Source organism: Accipiter gentilis, chromosome 1 (assembly GCF_929443795.1).
Source record: "Accipiter gentilis chromosome 1, bAccGen1.1, whole genome shotgun sequence".
Taxonomy (NCBI): domain Eukaryota; kingdom Metazoa; phylum Chordata; class Aves; order Accipitriformes; family Accipitridae; genus Astur; species Astur gentilis.
Window position 1 is genome coordinate 14,865,500 of NC_064880.1, and position 17,881 is coordinate 14,883,380.

Here is a 17,881-nt window from a genome sequence, read left to right on the forward strand (position 1 = left end):
CAGAGTTCATCAAACAAGTCTGTATCTGGTTTCAGAATTCAGATTTGTTATAGTCCTTGGTGCAATGAGCAGTCCCCTCTGCAGTCATTGCTTCCCTCTGTACCCACAGTTTACTCTTTCCTTTTATGTCTAGCTGGTTTTTAGATATTATACCACTAAGTTAAAAAATTTAATGATCGGTTGAATTAGAACAGTGTTCAAGCTACACTGGTGTTCTGAAGTCTTTGTGGGGTCTGATTCTGCAATTCCATTCCCAGTGGATTTGATGTGTTACATTGAATTCAATCAGTGAGAACACCAGGAGTGATCTCCTGGAGGAAAGGGAAGATGCAAGAAGCTGAGCAATTAGATCCGTCCTTGAGATTTTCACTTATATATGTTTTTAACTCTTCAATTTAATTTCCCTGGATGGGTAGGTTTGAGACATTCAAAAGTATTAAAAAACCCCTATATCCAAATCAGCAATGCCAGGAAGACATAGGCTGTGGCTGTGGATACTTTGTTCTTCCCAGCTGTTCCCTGTGAACTCGGGGAAGTCGGACTGGCCTGGCAAGTGGCCTAACTCTTTGCTGTTGATGACACCTCTCCAGCAGAAGCAGTGTGTGGGCAGACAGGTAGTTTCATCATGGGGAGGAGGAGGAGGCATGCATCACCTTTTGTTTAAGCAGAAGCATCTTTTTGGAATGCTATCCATTTTATCAGTTAGGGCTTGAACAACAAGCAGCCAGGAGAGGCTGGATATTGTAATTAACACAAGTGGAGGCAGGCTGCTGCATCTGCCTGCCTGCCTGGAGAAGAATAACCTGTTGAATTTGCTAGGAGCTATTGCTGTGAGGACAAGAGCTACAGTTACTGGGAGTACAGCAGCCACAAGTGGATGAAGTAGCTGCTTCAGAGCTATGCTGTGGGGAAGAGACACAGGCTTGGATATCGGACACTGGATGCCCATTTGGGTTAGAGCCTGTGCTTTTGCCTGCTAAGCCTGGGGAGGAAGAATACGTAACCCATACGCTTTTGGTTGGGTCAGCCGAGGATGGCTGCACTCTCTCAGCACTTGAGGATCCTGCTGTGGAAGAACTGGCTGAGTGTCAAGAGGCAGCCGGTGAGTGTGCAAACAAAATAGTAGAAGAGGGGGAACCTGAAAATCACAGGAGCTGAGGAGCAAGGGGGGCACTGCAGGAGAGGAAGGTCACAATATTAAAACAGAAATACTTTAAAGGCTGGTGATAGAGGCAGAAGGAACAAAGGGAATGGCATGGAAGTGAAGTTGGGTCTTTTTAGGACAAAGTGATTGGGTCTTGCGTTGGAGCTCGTGCATGAGGGCTCAGGACTCCAGATTGAATACCATGGATACCACTGTTGTTCCCTCAGGGCAGTGGTCTATGCAAACAAACCCATGCACAAACTTATGGGCAAGCTTGAATTAAGGCTGCAGTTCTATATCGGTTCCCATGTGAGCAGACCCCATAGCTGGCATACAGCCTCCAAGAAGTCCCTGGGATTTGGGGGTGCTGCGGGGGTGCCCTTATATAGAGCCATTTGTAAAGGATGGACAAAGAAAAAAGTAGCTCTCAGAGATGGCAGGTAGGACAGATTTCCAGTGCAGTCCAGTGTATTGCAAATCAAACACCCCAAATGGTCTTTCTTTCCAAAAGATAAACCATTACCAGCAATGTCCAGAGAACAACGTGAACTGCAGCAGCATCAGGGAGACAAATGTTCCTTTGGGTGGTATTGCATGTCCAGGCAAAGCCTGCCCAGTAGTTTTGTACCAGTCTGGTTTCAATACAGCTGTGCTGTCACTTCACCAGAAGCATGCTGCAGTTCATGGACTTGTATTGTGACCTGACCTCTTGCTAGTAACCTAAATGTGATGGTTTTTAAACTTGCTTTGGTTGAATGGAAGCCTTGACAGGTGCAGAAAATGCTGACAGAAGAGAAATGGCCATGGAGGGTGTGATATGAAGATACAGTGAAAGGCCTCATAGCACCGCATGCCTCCTGCAAGGTCCATTCTTGCCTGCCCTGTCCTGCTTCCCTGTTTGGAGCCTGATTCAGAGAGATGCTGAGTTCATCTGACTCCTTGTGATCCTCCACAGGAGCTGTGGACATGCTGTGCACCTTAGAGTATCCTTCACTGCTGCAAAGGGTACAGGATACTTTTTCTGAGATGCAGAGGAATCCCCCAAAATGACCTGTAATTTCTCAAGAGAAATTGTAACTGCCTTTTTAAATGCAGAAGACTTGGGTCTCTTTCAGCTCTTGTCTACCCAGAATAAATGCTAACCTAAGCCCTGCCTGTACTTCTGACCATAGAGTCTCACTTGCTTTAATTCTGGTTTCCTGTAAAGTTGAAATATCAATTCTGTAGAACTGAAATGCCAATTAAAATAAAAATCTGGCCACTACTGATTATTTTATGGCAGGCATTCCCTGCAACCCTCCTTCATTTCTCTCTTGCTCCAAATTAGGAAGCTTTCTCAGACTGGAGAGGGTGTGAGGAGGTAAACCCATATCTCTGCTCCCAAATACATTCTGATTCCTCTGTCCTCCTGCTTCCGTTCTGTTGTGCTTCTCAGTTTCTGATAATGAACGAAGGTGGTTCTTGCCACTGCAGTGGTGTTGGCTGCCTTTGCCAGGGCTGACTGGAATGTCATGGAATGGTCTGACAATGGTCTGAGCTCCCGTCCTCCCCCCTGCAGACTCGAGTGCTTTCCTGCTCTGGTTATCAGCCTCTCCAGGGCTGCCTTTTGCTTTACACTTTATTTCCTCTGGGAGTTCTCCGCAGACCCCGTGGAGAGACTGCCTCTACCTGTGCAGCATGGGGAGAGCTACAGCTTGCTTGACTGTCAATTTGTTGAAATCAGCTGAAGCTCTGCATCCATGGCCAGGGAGTACCTCAATACAGGTTACTCCTGCTGAGAAGGAAATGGTCATGAGTTCAGGTGGCAGTCTTCTCGGGAGCAAGGTTTGGCCTGCACACCAGGGGGAACTGGAGAAATCAGTGCGTCTTGCACTTCTGTTGCTTTCCATCTGTCACTTCTAGGCAGCTTGGTTATTTAAACAGGGGTAGGAGGGAGAGAAAAAGTGCCTGCATCCAGAGATACTAAGTAAGGTCCGAGCAATTGTGTCTACTTTTAGCAGTGAAATAATCCAGCAACCAAAGGATTGTGCAACCTACATCACAGTGCTTGGTGTCCCAAGAGCCAAACTGAGGTTGGTTATGGCTCCATTCAAGTCAATGTGTTCCACCTGCAAGCAGTTTGGCCAGGGTGGTTGTCTTGGTTTTGTTAACTAGAAATGCCGGAGACAGTGGGAGTGCTGTTATGTTGCAACTGATGTGCCCAGCTACTTTAAAGCCAATTAAGTCAAAGGACAGAGAAACTAAGGGAAGAGCTGTCTGGAAAGTGGGGAGTATAAGCACCACTTTAGCTCAAAATGGGGAGGTACAAAGATTTCCCTAGGTAGAAAAAATCAGTATTCATTTCTTTTCCCAAGAATATGAAAAATGTCTTGCACTTCCTGTAGGCAGCTTCTGACTAATATCAGTTTTTATGCTGTTACCCCCTAATTTTACTTTAGCCTATGTAGTACTAAACAAGGAGGAAACATTAATAATACCATTTGCATGTGAATTAATCAGAGTTAAACAGCGTGTTTGGGGACCGATTATAGCGAAAGCACATGATATAAAAAATTATAAAAAGATGTTAGTTTCAGTGATCAATCGTGTTATAAGTTGGCAGTGTATATATAAAAGGCAGGAAGAGTACTGTCTGTAAGAGCTAAAATGTTACTGAATGCTGAAGTGATGTGTGGGGAGGTGCCTTGTGGTTTGATGTCTGTCAGTTGCCTACTTTGGGGCATGAATCTTGCTCCTACTTTAATGGCTGTGTCATCTCATCATGGATGATAGGGATGGTGTTGCTGTAAAACAACCATCTTTAAGCTGAATTGCTCTTTAGGATTTGTTTGTCTGTTTGTTTTTATGTTCCAGTAAGTGTTACCGGAAATGAAAACACTGTTATGGGCTTGGAATTACTTTGGAAAAACAGTTTTGGACAATATGTGCTGATCTGAAGAAAACAGCAACACAACAATGAAAAATGGGATGATTTTGAAGAAAGACATCTTTGCAGTTTCAAAAATGGGCATTAAGATAGCACAGCAATTTTGCAGCACAGAGTAGTTTGAGCTTAACTACTGATGGATGGAAAACTCTAATCTAGTAAGCACAGTAGCAAGCTAGCCAGCTAATGCAAAAGCAGTTGATTATTTGAATAATTGCATTTTGCTAGCTCACAAAACTCCAATGCTTGCAGTTTTAAGACTGACTTTGGGCCTCTTACCTAGATTGATTTACTATACTAGATGATTAGCAGACTGTATTTTCTTCATTCTCGTCCATTGAAATGGTCAACCCTCATGTCAGAGACAATAGCTCTTTAAATGTTCATGGTTTTTCCAACATACCAGGCCAATTTTACATCATCTCTCTTCCATCTCAGCTCATCTCTATGGACTGCTACAGTCTGGAAATGGAGAGGTGCCAGGGAGTTAAGTTCCTGGGGTCAGAAGCTCATATGAGGGATCCTGGTGATTGGTGTTCAAATGTGACTTCTCCAGTTGACTGGTTACACAATTCAATAAACCCCTTCCTTCACTGTGCTTGAACACCACATCTTGTAAAAGACTACTATGAAAATCCTTTCTTTCTGCTCTACTGTGAGGTTCAGCTACTGTTTGTGAAGAACAGCGAAACTTTTTTGGGGAAAAAAAAATGCGGTAGACTTGTCAATGTACTTGTCAAACACTTTAATTTTGAGGTATGATCAAATCGAAGTCATCTTAACCCATTGTTTGAGCAGTGCCATTCACTGAAACTGAAACCAACCTTTTGCACTTCAGCTCCCTTATCTTGCGATCAGTGCGTCCAAAAGCCTTGTACTTCTCAGCGTGCTTTTACTATTACATAGCAGTGTCTCAAATCTGTGTAAACACTGTCCCCCATAATTATCAGCCAAACTGAAACACTGGAGGGCTTGTGTTATTTTCAGTCTTGTTATTTGCTCTTGAAATCTTACGTAGTTTCTGTTCCTGCATAGATAATACTTGGGGTTTAATAGTATGCATACCAAGACAGGCGCGATTTACAATGCATCCTATAACTCATTTAGGGTAGTACTTATACATTCCAGACAAGCTCTGAAACACATCAATACGACAAACGTAACCAATATATTTTCATTGCTGTTTTATAGGTATGGTCGTTCATTTTAATTTCCTGGCCTGTGGTTGTTTTCATAATCTTGGCCATTATCCGTCTCAAATTCCCTCCAGAACCACAACCAAACTGTAAGTAACTGGTTTGTTTTTATGTCTTTGCGATTTAGTTCTCATTTTAGTGACTGATGTGTTAATTTGACATGTTTTGTTACTTTTACAAATTTGGTTCTTTGTAGTTTCTGGTGGAGATTGCCTGGGATGCAGCATGCTGTAAATAAAATGTCTGTATTCCTCTGAGGTTGTTTCTGTTTGTTTGGGTTTTTTTAAATTAGTTTTAAAATTAGAAAACAACTTTAAAGAACTGTCTCATCAAGATGCACTCGGATACTGCTGTTGTAGACAGCAATATAAATTTACATGATAAATTGAGGGACAAGAGGGCAGCTGCGGGAGATCTTACTCAGTAAAATGAATAAGGGCATAGGCTTCGAGTGGGATTATGAAGGTGAGGTAACAAACATGAGCTTGGTCAGCATGAAAGATTTTACCTTGTGTGTGCTACAGGCAAAAAGCTCCTGTTCAGGCAGCTTGCTACTAAGGCTCAGCTGAAGAGTGGTAACTTGTTTGGCTCCTGTGACCTGATGGTCTATGTGAGCCCTTTCTAGCAAGTCAGAGAGAGCAATTTGAGTGGGTGAATAGTTGGTGGTGGTTAAATGGGTAAAGAATTTACACAAGATGGTTTTTGTTTGCAAGCCTTGCTTCCTTGGTCAGGAGAATGTGTCTACATCTCAGAGCATGGCTGTGCCTGAATCTGCTCTAAAAAACTTACACTGCTTTAGTGGGTCCTTATCACCATCAGAAGCAGCATACCCCCAACCCTGGCCATATTTGTTCATGAAGTTATATGGTAAAACAGAGCAAGGAGTTTACACAGTTGGAAGCCTTTTTGCCTTACCAAAGTGTTAATTTTGAGTTGGATCAAATCCCTGATTCTGATCTCTGTGGCCTCAGAAGTGCAGTCCCAAGGGAGAGGGGAGAGGAGTGGGTGAAAGGATTGGGCCCTTCTTTTCAGTGATGGCCTACCTTTGTGTACCTTTCGAGCTGCACTCTTTGTTACCTGCTCATTAGAGGGCTTCCTTGCCCTTATTGCAGAAAGCCTGAAAGTGAATGCAAGATTCTTACTTCATGTTGCACATCTAGTCTGCTGAATTACATCCATGTGCTGCAGCACAAAGCTGTGTGGAGAACTATTAGTGAGAGCCATAGTTTCCCAGCACAGGGTAGGAATAGGCCCTCAAAAATTACCCTTACTAAAAGATTTGCAACATCTGATTCATAGGAGAGACACAATCATGGATGACCTGCATCAGGGTGTCATTGACTTGACAAGAACAAACCCCTGGCATGGGCAATGTTGGATTTTTGTATTTGGCATGAGGAGTCTGATGCAGGGGGAGAGAAGGCAGACTGGCAGCAGTGAGGACAAGCAGTTGGCTTCCAGAGTTTGTAGCTATCATCAGATGTGTAAAATGTGAGGGATCCTTGATGGTGTGTGTGTGCACTGGAAATGTTTGACCCAGTGACCTGTGTGATTCTCCTATTAAGGAGTCTTTGTTTCTGTATGGTGTGTGAGAAAGGGACACACTGTGACAAATACTGGGTACACAATTAGGATAGCCCTTGTGCCAGAGAGCTTGCAGCCTAATCTGACTAAAGGTTTGTATACCTCATATTATAGACAGGGATGGAAAGCCAGAATAAGTGACTTTCTGAAATTATCACAGGAAATCTTTAATGGAGAAGGACATTCTTGGTGTGTTAGGGTGGTCTTTTAACTCCAAGACCATCTGCTGTCAGCAAAAGGCCTCTTTAGGCATGTTACATATTTTAAGTTCTCCCAAATTCCCTTGAACCAGTTGGAGCAGGCAAGACAGGACACGTTGTACTTTGTGAAAACCCCAGGTGTTGCCAAGTGTGGAAATGGCTGTCTTCCCACGCTGCTCCATTGGTTGTACTTCCTGTCCCTGATAAATCAGATAAGATGAATGTCAAGAGAGCCAACTGGATGGTAAAAAAAATTCTTTTACTCTACATGGCTATTAGTTTGAATGTGTATTTAATTTGAGCATGTTTGCTCTGGATGGTTGCATCTCTGAATTAATGGATTGAAAGGAATGTTCTTAGGAACAGCAAGTAGCTCCATCAGTTGTGCTTTGCAGGAAAGGGGAAGATTGGGCAGTATCATTGGGCTAGTTCCCTTTTCTTCCATAGATGAATTCTATTTTGGGACAAGTCTCAGTAAGTATACGAGTAGGTGTCTATCTCTCAGAAGTGGATGATAGGAACTCTCTATTGCAAGAAAGGTTTTATGATGGAAAATAATGGTTGTGGTGTATTCTTGTGCTTGAGATGTTCGGAGACCATCTAAGAATCCCAAGCACATGGAGAAAAACGTTAACCAGAGCATCAAACAGCCAGTTTCTGCTGGCTAGTTAACTTTTCCAGTTAAGTAAGAATAGCCGCTTGACAATTACCTTCTTTTTTTGACAACTGGAAAAATGTATCAACTTTTTGCTTGAAAAGCAAGAGAGAAATCATTTCGGAATTTTCTTTTCTCATAGAAAAAAAAGGGCAGGTGGACACATCTAGGAAAACTATTACAGGAGGGGGCTTTTTGTTCATTTTGAACTGGAATAAAATCCACTTTATGCTGAGTTCCAGTGCCTGCCTTAAAAGGCACAATTGTTAAGTAGTGACAAGAAGCTGTTTCCAGTTCTGCTGTCAAGAGACTATTGCAGGTGGACAAAAGTCAGGAAGCACAGAATCAACGGCACAGAAATAGAATTAGCTACTAAAATGCTGAGTTTTGGAGCCTTAGAGATAACCCTAGAGAAGATCTTGGTCTGTAAGCTTATCTCATGTACTCAGGGCCACAGAAATATCATGAAATCTATTATTTGCCCAATTAAAACAGCTCAAAGTTGAGGCAGTAAGTTCTTCTGAAAGATGTCTAATACACATTCAGTAGATTGAAGATTATGTAGAGAAATTACCTAGCAAATATCTGTCAAGAATGAACAAGTGGCAAGAGCTTCCTGCAAGAGCAAGTTGCTTGCTTTGAATTATGTTGGTAGCACCTAATGCAATGGGAGCTTATGCCAGATGGAACTCTGAAGGGAAATGTCATGCCAAATAAATGTCACCAGTCAAGAGGATGCTCATAGGAAGATTAAGAACTGAGGAAAACAAGGAGCTGATATCCATCTGATATATAATTTTCTTCACAACTAAAGCATCTAGTATCTAAGAGGAAAAAACCCATCTCTCTTCTTTCTCCCAGGCATCTGTTTGATTATGTATTTCCAGGTCAGCAGAGATTGTTGTCAGGAGAAATGAAAAAGAGATTTCTCCCTGCATACCCAGTTCCTGTGATGATCCGAGAGTCTAACCAAACAAAATCCCCATCCAACTTACTATGCACATCGCAGTTGTGGCTTTTGACCTTTTTATTACAGCCTTTGTATTTGCGAGGAGGCATTGGGATGTGTTTTGTGGCATACGTGTGGAATAGGAAGCTCTGGATTGGAAGCCTGCAGTGTGAAAGTCAGTGAACTGGGTTTGATGGTATCTTTTAGGCTTTTGTTCTTGTATCACCTGTTTTCTAGAGTGAGCAGGGACAAAAGTCCCTTTCCATCACTACAGGTTTTTGCAAGGTATGGGAATTGTATGTGAGATACAATCTGTCCCTCAGGGCTCAACCCACTCAGTCTACAGAGAAGCCCAATTACACTCCTGGCTTTAACTAGCACTGTCACACCCTGTCACGCCCTCCCCACCCACTTTCTTCCTTTTCTGTTCTCCTTCTCTCCCCTCCTGTCAGTGTGACCTCATCATTATTCTCCATAGACGCTCTCTTGGGTGTGGTTAGTTGTCCACTCATTCAGAAACTCTGCTCTTTAGTGCTACAGAGAAGATGTGGTAGAAACCTTGTACTCTTGTTAGAGCCAGGGCTCTGTTCCCCCTGGCTTTCCAAGGGACAGCCAGTGGGCTGTGAAAGTCATGCCTCATTCACACGTATTTTTCCTTGTTCATGGAAGGAAGCTGTGCTTTCGGATCTGGTCTTAAAATCCACCAGATTCCTTCTGCCAGGGAATTGGTTGCTTGTACTCTTCTCAGGGAAGCACATCTTACCCTTCATCTCTGCCCAGAATTTCCACCGGGATTTTATCACCATCATGGAGATTCCTGCTGGGTGTATTGCATTCACTCAGATATTCGTGATAGACTCAGTAGCAGAGTGCTCTGCAAGGCTGCTCTGTGCAGCCAATATTCTGGGGGAATATGGTAATAGTTGAGCACTAGACTGCTTGCCAGTACCAGCATAGCTGTTTAGGCCTAGTTTAGAGCCAGAGCTGTGTGGCACAATACTACAAAGGAGCAGATACTCATAGTCGTCTCTCATTCTTGGCTCCAGTGGTCCTGGGAGAGGGCCCAGGATAGGAGGGTCTCTGAGCTACACTGCATTCAGTCTTACTGTGATCGATAGCTAGGGTTTGAACAGGTCCAGAATTGGCTGGAAAAATCTGTATGAATCACAGAGCAGACATCTGAGATGTCTTAGGAAAGAGGCTGCAGCTTGTCGTACCTGCAGATGGAGCTTTCCTGTGATTTCTGTGCTGACCACTATTACCATGTTAGAGGCAACTGAGGCACAAGTTACTGTGGTCAGAGCAGTGTCAGAAAAAGAGGCAGGATGCTCTATATAGCTTAGAAGAAAAGGATAAATGCAGATAGTATCCCCTTTCCCATATCACTGGGAAAGGGGATAAGGCAGCTGGTTGTGATGGGTGCGAGGTGTCTGTTCTGCCAAGCACATGGCAGGCAGTACCTGTCACCCTCCATCCTTATCACCCATGCATGTCTCTGCCCCTCTGACTGTTGCAGCCATGTGCTAGTAGATGAGTTCAGGGGGTTCCTGCCATGTGTGTCTGTGTAACTAAGGACCTCAAACCACTTTTAGCTCTGACAGTTCCCTGCCTCAATCCCAGCATGTTGCTCTGATGCAGAAACCCTTACACTAACTTTGTCCTACTGTTAACAGAGAAGGACCTTGAGCTGGGTTAGTTCTCCATGTGAGTGATGGCTGTGGCTGTCAGGAGGACACATGTGACATCAGATGGCCACAGCACTATCCTTCCTCTGAGATACCATCCTGGAGATGAGGAAGCTCTGAAAAGATGCTTGCACTTTAAAGGCATTTGCTTCATAGTTGGAAGGACCTGAACTCATCTCTTTTCCCAGTAGTGTGGAAAAAATTAATAGGTTCTCATGCTAATTACAGGGAGTTGAGATGGTGGCTCACCTACACAGGTCACTCCATTCATTTGGGTAAGTCATGGGTATTTATGGGAGGCATAATCCACCCCAAGGGTTCAACCTACTCTGTATACACAGACAAGCACACATCAGGCTCCCAGCTGTCCTTCACCATTTGCCCGTGATGGAGCAGCCCCACTCCTCATTTTCCTTCAGATTGCTTCATTTTCCTCCTCTTCTTTTCTGTCCATTTTTTCCCCTTTTCTACACGGCCCAACACCAGATTTTTGTCTGTGCTCAACTGCGGCATGATTAGCAAAATAGCCTCATCAGGTCCCTCCTTAGGCATCCTTACTTTGGTATGAACTTTTTTTGTTTCATTTTGTTGTGCTGCCATTATGCCAGGGAGCAGACTGCCATATGGTGCTCTATTTCATTGAAACAGTACTGAAGGAGAGTATGAATTGTATCAACTGTCCCCACATTTGCTGGAATAGACACGTACATTGATCTCCTTACATACATAAGCAGTGCCCAGCCATACAGTTCCCTTCAACTTGCCCAAGCTTCCACTTAGCTCAGAAAACCATAACCTAAACAGAGTGCTGTGAAGTTTATGCCTCCCTTTTCATGAATCTCCATACCTCCATTTCTTTTTACAGACTCTTCCACATCGGGAGGTGTGACTGAAGGATGATTAGAGTTGGAAATGGGAACTCCTGAGTTACCAGTATTTTTTCCTCCCCACTGAATTACATCAGGCCTTGGGCAGTCACTTAATTCTAGTTGACTTCCTAAGGCATCTGAATCCAGATGCTGGGACCGAGAAGTGCAGAAGTATTTTTCCAAAGCTGCTGAGCAGTTTGGCTTGGACTGAAGTCAGAAGTTGTTGATGTCTGTGTTCCTGGAAAGGAGGTCACTTTCTTTTAAAGAATGTTAACCTGGACTCTGGAGACTGCCTGGAGGCACTCAGCACTGAAAGATGTTGGTTTAGTAAACATAGCTTTTGTGCAAGTTTTTTTTCAAGACTCTAGATATGGATTTAAGCTTTTAGATTCCAGCTTCTTGCTGGGAAACATTCTGACTCTCTTTTTAGGTTCTGTTTGTGCAGTGCCCTGGTGCTCATAGAGACAAGAGCAAGTTGGCTGTATTACAAGAAGACCAAGTTAGCTTTGTCTGCATTAAATATTGCTTTTAAAAGCCCTGTAGGAAAAGGACTAGTGCACAGTTCCTCCTCTCTTGGTGTGTTTGTGCTTCAGGCAGTGGAGCACCGCTCCACAATGCAGTCAATCTTCAGTGTGATCCTTCCTCATCAGGTCTGCCCCGTGGTACAGACATCAGCTCTGTCATTTCCTCATCTTGACCTGAATTTGCAATACCTCTTAGAAGGTTTCCATCTCCCTTCCTTTGTTATTTGTGTTTGGTTTGGGGGTTCTTTCTCCTCCCTTTACACCTCCTCCTTCTCCCACTCCTTTGCAATTTTTATTCTTTTGTCTTTGTGATCTTCCTGATCAGTATGTGAACGCAATGCATTCAGATTCAAGTGCTGATTTTTAATTTATTAGACAAGGGGGTGTAAGGTGAAGTTGTGTGGGCAAGCAAAACTAGCTTGCATAGTCTTAATAAGCATGGAAGTAGATGCTGTCTGCTGTGGACCAGCCTTATTTGCAGAGCCCAAAATGCTTGTGGGAAGAATTAGGCAATGAAATGCTTCCTCCATTGAGGCCACTGACACAGGGAGGAGTCTTGTAGTGAGTTGTCTGCTGCTTCAATCTCACTGTCGTAGGCAGACAACTGAGGACATTGTGTTATTGGGACAACTTGAGAAAACAAGGATGCTGTTGATGTAAAGATGAAAAATGGAAGCTCTTGAATCTCACCCAGCCATCACTGGGCATCTGGGGGGTTGAATGGAGTTATCTGGGGTCCTGCTGAGTTTTCATTTTGAAAAACAGGAGCTGGGTAGTGGGTGTATGACTTGTAGATCAGCGTAGGCTATGTGGTACACAGGTGAATTGATGTATCTGCAATAGATGCTCACAACAGCTTTTTGTTACTTAATGATTTATATGGGGGAAATAAAAAAAAAAATCAAATTCGAGTTGAGGGAAAGAAGGCCAATGATGACACTGCTTAAAGCATAATAGGAAGGCAGTAGGGGAATTTGTGTGCTCCAGGGACAGTGAGACGGGCTAACAGGAGGTCATCATAATTAACGTGTGTGGTGCAGAGCCCAGCTGGCAGGTTTCCAGGCGCTGTGTGCCATGTGGACCTGTGCTGGTGTGCACAGGCAGCAGTATGTTGCACCATGTGTATTTGAGCTTAGTGGGTGCCACCTTGCAGCATGAACCTGTCCTGATATGCAGCAGTGATGGAGGCTTGCAGAAGAACAAAAATTACTCTCATACAATAGATACTGAGGCCATTTGGTGTCTTGCAACTTGGGGGTAGGCTCAGGGAATCTTTTCTTCCAATGCTGTCTGCTCAACAGGTGAGATTGCGGAGGTAAATGGCAGTTCTGCTGGCTGGCCAAAAATAGGGTGAAGGAAATCACCTGCTAGCTCCAGAGTGGTTTTAAAAATGGGCTTTGTGATATGAAAGGCAACAGTGTAGGGACAGTGCAATAGGGAGTACAATACTGAACCATTAGCTCTGATCCAGCACAGCTCTTAAGTATGTGTTTAACCCGAAGTCTGAGTAATCCCATTAAAATCAATAGGGCTAATTGCTACTGTGCTATGGGCTTTGGACACACTGAACAAGATTTGGGCTGTACTGCCAGGAACTGTAATGCTTGCTGCCCTCACCCCCTTTTTTTTGCAACAAGTATGGGACTTGTGTGGGCATTGATCTTGCAGGTGTAAAAAAGGTAAAGCAACAGCTCAGCTGGGATTTGCCACCTGATCCTGCTCCCACTAAAGACCTACGTAACTAGGAACATGCAGGTCCTTTTCTCCAGCTTCAAGGTCAGATGTGAGTTTCAGAGTGCATAAATGTTACAGCTATACATATGCCATGGCAATTAAATACTGTCTTTTTATCAATCAAGAGATAGGCCAGCTGGCTATTTGGGCCATTCTTCATGTGTTTAACAAATACCCTGCTTCAAAATTAATCTTATCCCATAGATTTGATGATCAGGTTTAGTTTTTGGAGAGAGATCAAAAGTCCTAGCATTATTATAAAGCTTTCTACAAAAGATAGGCAGTGTAAGTTGTTATTCATAAGCAGATGTGAACAAAGCTGGAAATGGGCAGTTGCATGTGGTTGAAGAGAAACAATATCAGTCTTCATGTTATGAAACAGGCATGTTTGACTCTAACAAAGCAAAGGAATAAAGTTTAAAACAATGCTGTGTGACTGGGAAAGACTAGAAAGGAAGTGAGAAAGTTGTGTGTACAGAATATAGCTAAACATTTTGCTTAGAAAGTTGGAGCAGATCAGCATAGCAGTAAATATTTTCATTGTATGTTTTGTGACTTCTTAGGTAAATATAAATTACAGCTGATAAACAGTCAGAATTACCACTCTGCTGCTGCTCAGGGATGATTGAGAGAGTTTGTAGGAACACAAAGCACAGAGTGTTCCCTCGGAAAATCTTGAACGGTTTAAAGTTTCTTCAGCCAGAAGCTGAAGAGGTTGAATCCAAGTGATCATACTTAATAGCCATTGACATATCTATTTTTATGAATTTGTCTAATTCTTTTTAAAATGAATGTCTACTTTTCAGCATACACCACCCTGTGGCAGTGAGTTCCACATTTTGGTAATTGTTAAAAAAGGTACTTTCTGTCTGTTTTGCCTCATGATCTCATTGTGTTTCTTTGTCCCTGTGTTGTGAGAGGTGATCATTTACTCACCATTTTCATCACTGATCATGATTTTATTTATTTCTCTATCAAACCACTTTTTGGCCATCTTTTTCTTTGCTGAAAAGTCCCAGTTATTAAGTCTCTTTGTATGATTTAGCGATGATTGAATGCATTTTCAATTAAACACAATACTTCCTAATGAAGTAATTTGCTCATTAATGCCTTTAATTCACCAGTGGGGGAGTTGAGATTTGTATGGATTTTTTATGAACTGTGTAGGGAATATGGAAGGACTTAATGCATAAGGTATATGCAGTATCAGAGTGTGTGAAATCTGAAGCCAAGAGAATTTTTTCATGCCCAGGGAGTGGTAGTGATATGACACTGAACTATGGGTGGTTAGAAAGCAGAAAAACTCAGCATTCCTTTTTAAATTAATGGTAAAGGAGGAAGAAAATACACTTAATGTACCTAAATTTATTTAAGAAATAGCCATTCATAATGAAAATCCGATATCTTTGATATGAATACCATGGAATATGGATTTTGTTCGGTTTTTGCAGTATGGATGGCAGAGCTAGGTAGGAAGCCCTGAAACCAGAAATACAGTGTGAGCAGAAAAGGGAGAAGGAATGCATGGGTGATATTTTGCAAGCAAAAGATATGTTCTGCATAGCTCCGTTATATTTAAGGGGATTTGCCTGTTCAAATGATGGGGCTGCAATATATATAGTTCACGTCTCTCAAGGTAGCAGAGCTGAGACTGGGGAGTTGAGGGAAAGGAAGGTACTTAGCAGGACACTGAGTGAACTGGTTGCTAGTTTACACTGGAGACCACTGGCTGATATAAATCAGAGTGTAACCTGTACTGAATTGATAATTTGAAAATACTGCCTATTTACTGTCCTTTGCTCTGGTATGGATAATAATGGCTGCTATCCTCCCAGCACTTACCTCCTCACTGCCGCAGGCTGAAGGGGCTGACATCGGGGGCTGCGTTCATGGTGCTATGCCTGTGGTCCACTGAAACGCCCAATTCCTTGAAGTTAATGGTTGGACTCAGCTAATGCAAATGCCTGAAACTTCAGTGCGATTAAAGCAGCAAAATCAATGTGGCAATGTAAAACATGGTCCTTTTAGATTGAAACATTTCAGTCAATTTCAATTAATCTTACAGATTGTAGTGAAATAGTAATTTTCATCTTTCTTGTATGAGATTTATTATTACCCTGACATTTTTCATCATTATTATACCAAACACCTTCACCTGAAGAAAACAAAATGTTTTGCTCATGTTGAAGGGAAGTATGTTGGAATTTACAACATTCAGGGAAGTAAGAGAAATTAATTTTCTTCATTTTATTCCAAATGAAAGCAAATGTGGAAATGCCAGAATTTCCAGTGGCATGCATGCATTATAGGTATCTTGTGTTTATTATTACTGCTCTGCATGCCTTATTTCTTTTCAACTCTTGCAGATGTGGCTGGCCTATCTAGATGCTACTGAGCAGGGAGAACCAGCCAGCCCATGCAGCACTGAGCCCTTGGCCTCTTCTGCCCTTTGGGATGCCTGTCTTGTTTTCTTCAAGTTCAGCACCCTTGGGGATAGAAAATCAAAGCTCTCGGTGAGAGGGGACAGCAAAATCCTCTGCGCTTGGGGTTCTGCTGCCAGCAAACCCAGAAGTCAGTCTTTACTAACAGGATACACATCTGGGCTCAGATTTTGGCTGCAGACAAGTCAGTTTGACCAGAAATATGCTAGGGTGACCTCTCAGCTCAGACATGGGATAGCAGTGGGTGCAGTGATCTCTCCCTCTTGGCTCATAGGCAGTGTAGTGGGACCCTCCAAAAGTAACTGTAGTTTTAGGAAATTAAGAGGTTTAAAGCTAAAGGCAGTGGGGAGAATGCAAAAATCTGTCACGTGTTGTGGATCTGCTCTATCGTGTGATGTGGGATCATAAAGTTGGGGACTACAGGGATAGGGGAATCCATATTCCTTGCATATGGCATTGCCATAGACTTCAGTGGGAGAAGGAGCTGTCTCCTGCAGCATGTGGAAGATTGAAGGGATTCCCAGCAGTAGAAATACTACAAAAATCACTAATGGTGGTAAGTGTTATGTTTCAGATTGTGAAACTATCCCCATCAAAATACTGTCCTTTAAAATTTGCAGAGCATTTACAGCTTTCCTTCAATAATGTTTCATAGCTAGTGCTTATGTTGTGTACTAATGTAGTTGACGTGCTGGCTAAATCTCAGCCAAGGGAGGGACTGGTAGTTACGAATGTCTCCTGAAGCACTGAAAGGAGTCAGGAGCCAGCTTCCTCCGTGGCTGTCCTTGCAGCTGCGTATGGGGCTAACATGGGTGATGAATTTGTATGTGTGGGCAGAGCAGCCTATGTGGCTCTGTGGAGTCACGTCTCCTTACCACGTGCAAGTAGATGGAGGGCGGGAAGTTGGAGCAGGGAGCTCATTAATCTTTTGACTCACCTTCTAGTCAGTAAATTCCTTCCTTCGCAGGATGAGAGGGAGTTATAGGGAAGAACTTTGAGGCTACGCCATGTTTGTCTGGGGCTTGGACTCCCAAATCAGCCATGCTTCTTGCGCCACCTTATGCGCTGGCTCTGCTCTGATCTCAGGCACACCGGCCAGAGGCAGCATAGTCAGAAGCTGAACTCCTGTGGCTGTGCTGCTCAGCTTTTATTAAATTAAGTTGTTGGCCTCTGTGGCCCCTGAAGAACATGATTTTCAAGGCAGTATGAACAGAGGGACAAGTGCTTGGTGGTTCTGATGGTGGTGAGATTGACTGCTTGTTATCTGGGAGTGACAGACGTGTCACACCAGCCTGGCCACCCTGTTCTTGGCTTGGTGGGGCCAGTGCATAAAGAAGGCAGTGTGAACAGTGTGGCTCCTTCAGCATCATCAGCTTGCCACACAAGAAAGCAAGGGTGGGATTCATCTCCCAGCGGTATGTGTCTGTGGAAGGGGTGCCTGCATCTGAACCAGGTCTTTAAACTTTCTTTGGAGTCAGTGGAGATCTCATCAATGCAGGCAGCAGAGCCAATGTAACAATTTCATCCTGATGGATAAGCCTGTGTGTTATTTGTGTGCTTGACGCAGAGCACGCTTGTGCTAGATACTCAGGGTTAAGAACCAGCATAGGTCTAACTTATACCAAATGGGAATTTGGCCCAGACTTTTCAGATTTTTCTGTGTCATGGTCTTTCTCAAAAAACTTCCTTAATTCTCTAATTGCTGTCAGAGTCCAGGCCTCTTCCAGAAAAGTCCTCTCTGGCATTGCCACTGCTTTTGTGCCAAGCACTTCATGGGGTTACACTGGTTCATGCCTGCAGTGATTCAGTGATGGATCAGGCCCCATGGTTGTATCCAGGTGCCAGCGAACTACTCAACATCTGATGCGAGCTGGCAGAGCCTCACTTAATACCTCAATCACATTGGGCCAATGATGTCTTCACAGGCATTGTGCCACCACCACGAGTAGCAGCGTTTCCAAACTTCAGGTCATG

At 43.4% G+C, this 17,881-nt stretch overlaps 1 protein-coding gene across 1 annotated transcript in view; it reads left to right on the forward strand.

The window, feature by feature from the left end:
* ABCA12 (ATP binding cassette subfamily A member 12) overlaps nt 1-17,881 on the forward strand; it is a gene marked incomplete at its 5' end in the record, with an annotated part of 115,755 nt that overhangs the window by 26,183 nt on the left and 71,691 nt on the right. Inside the window, one exon of the mRNA XM_049816934.1 lies at nt 5,262-5,355. Within this exon, the coding sequence (XP_049672891.1) occupies nt 5,262-5,355 (94 nt within the window). The remainder of the gene's footprint in view (nt 1-5,261; nt 5,356-17,881) is intronic.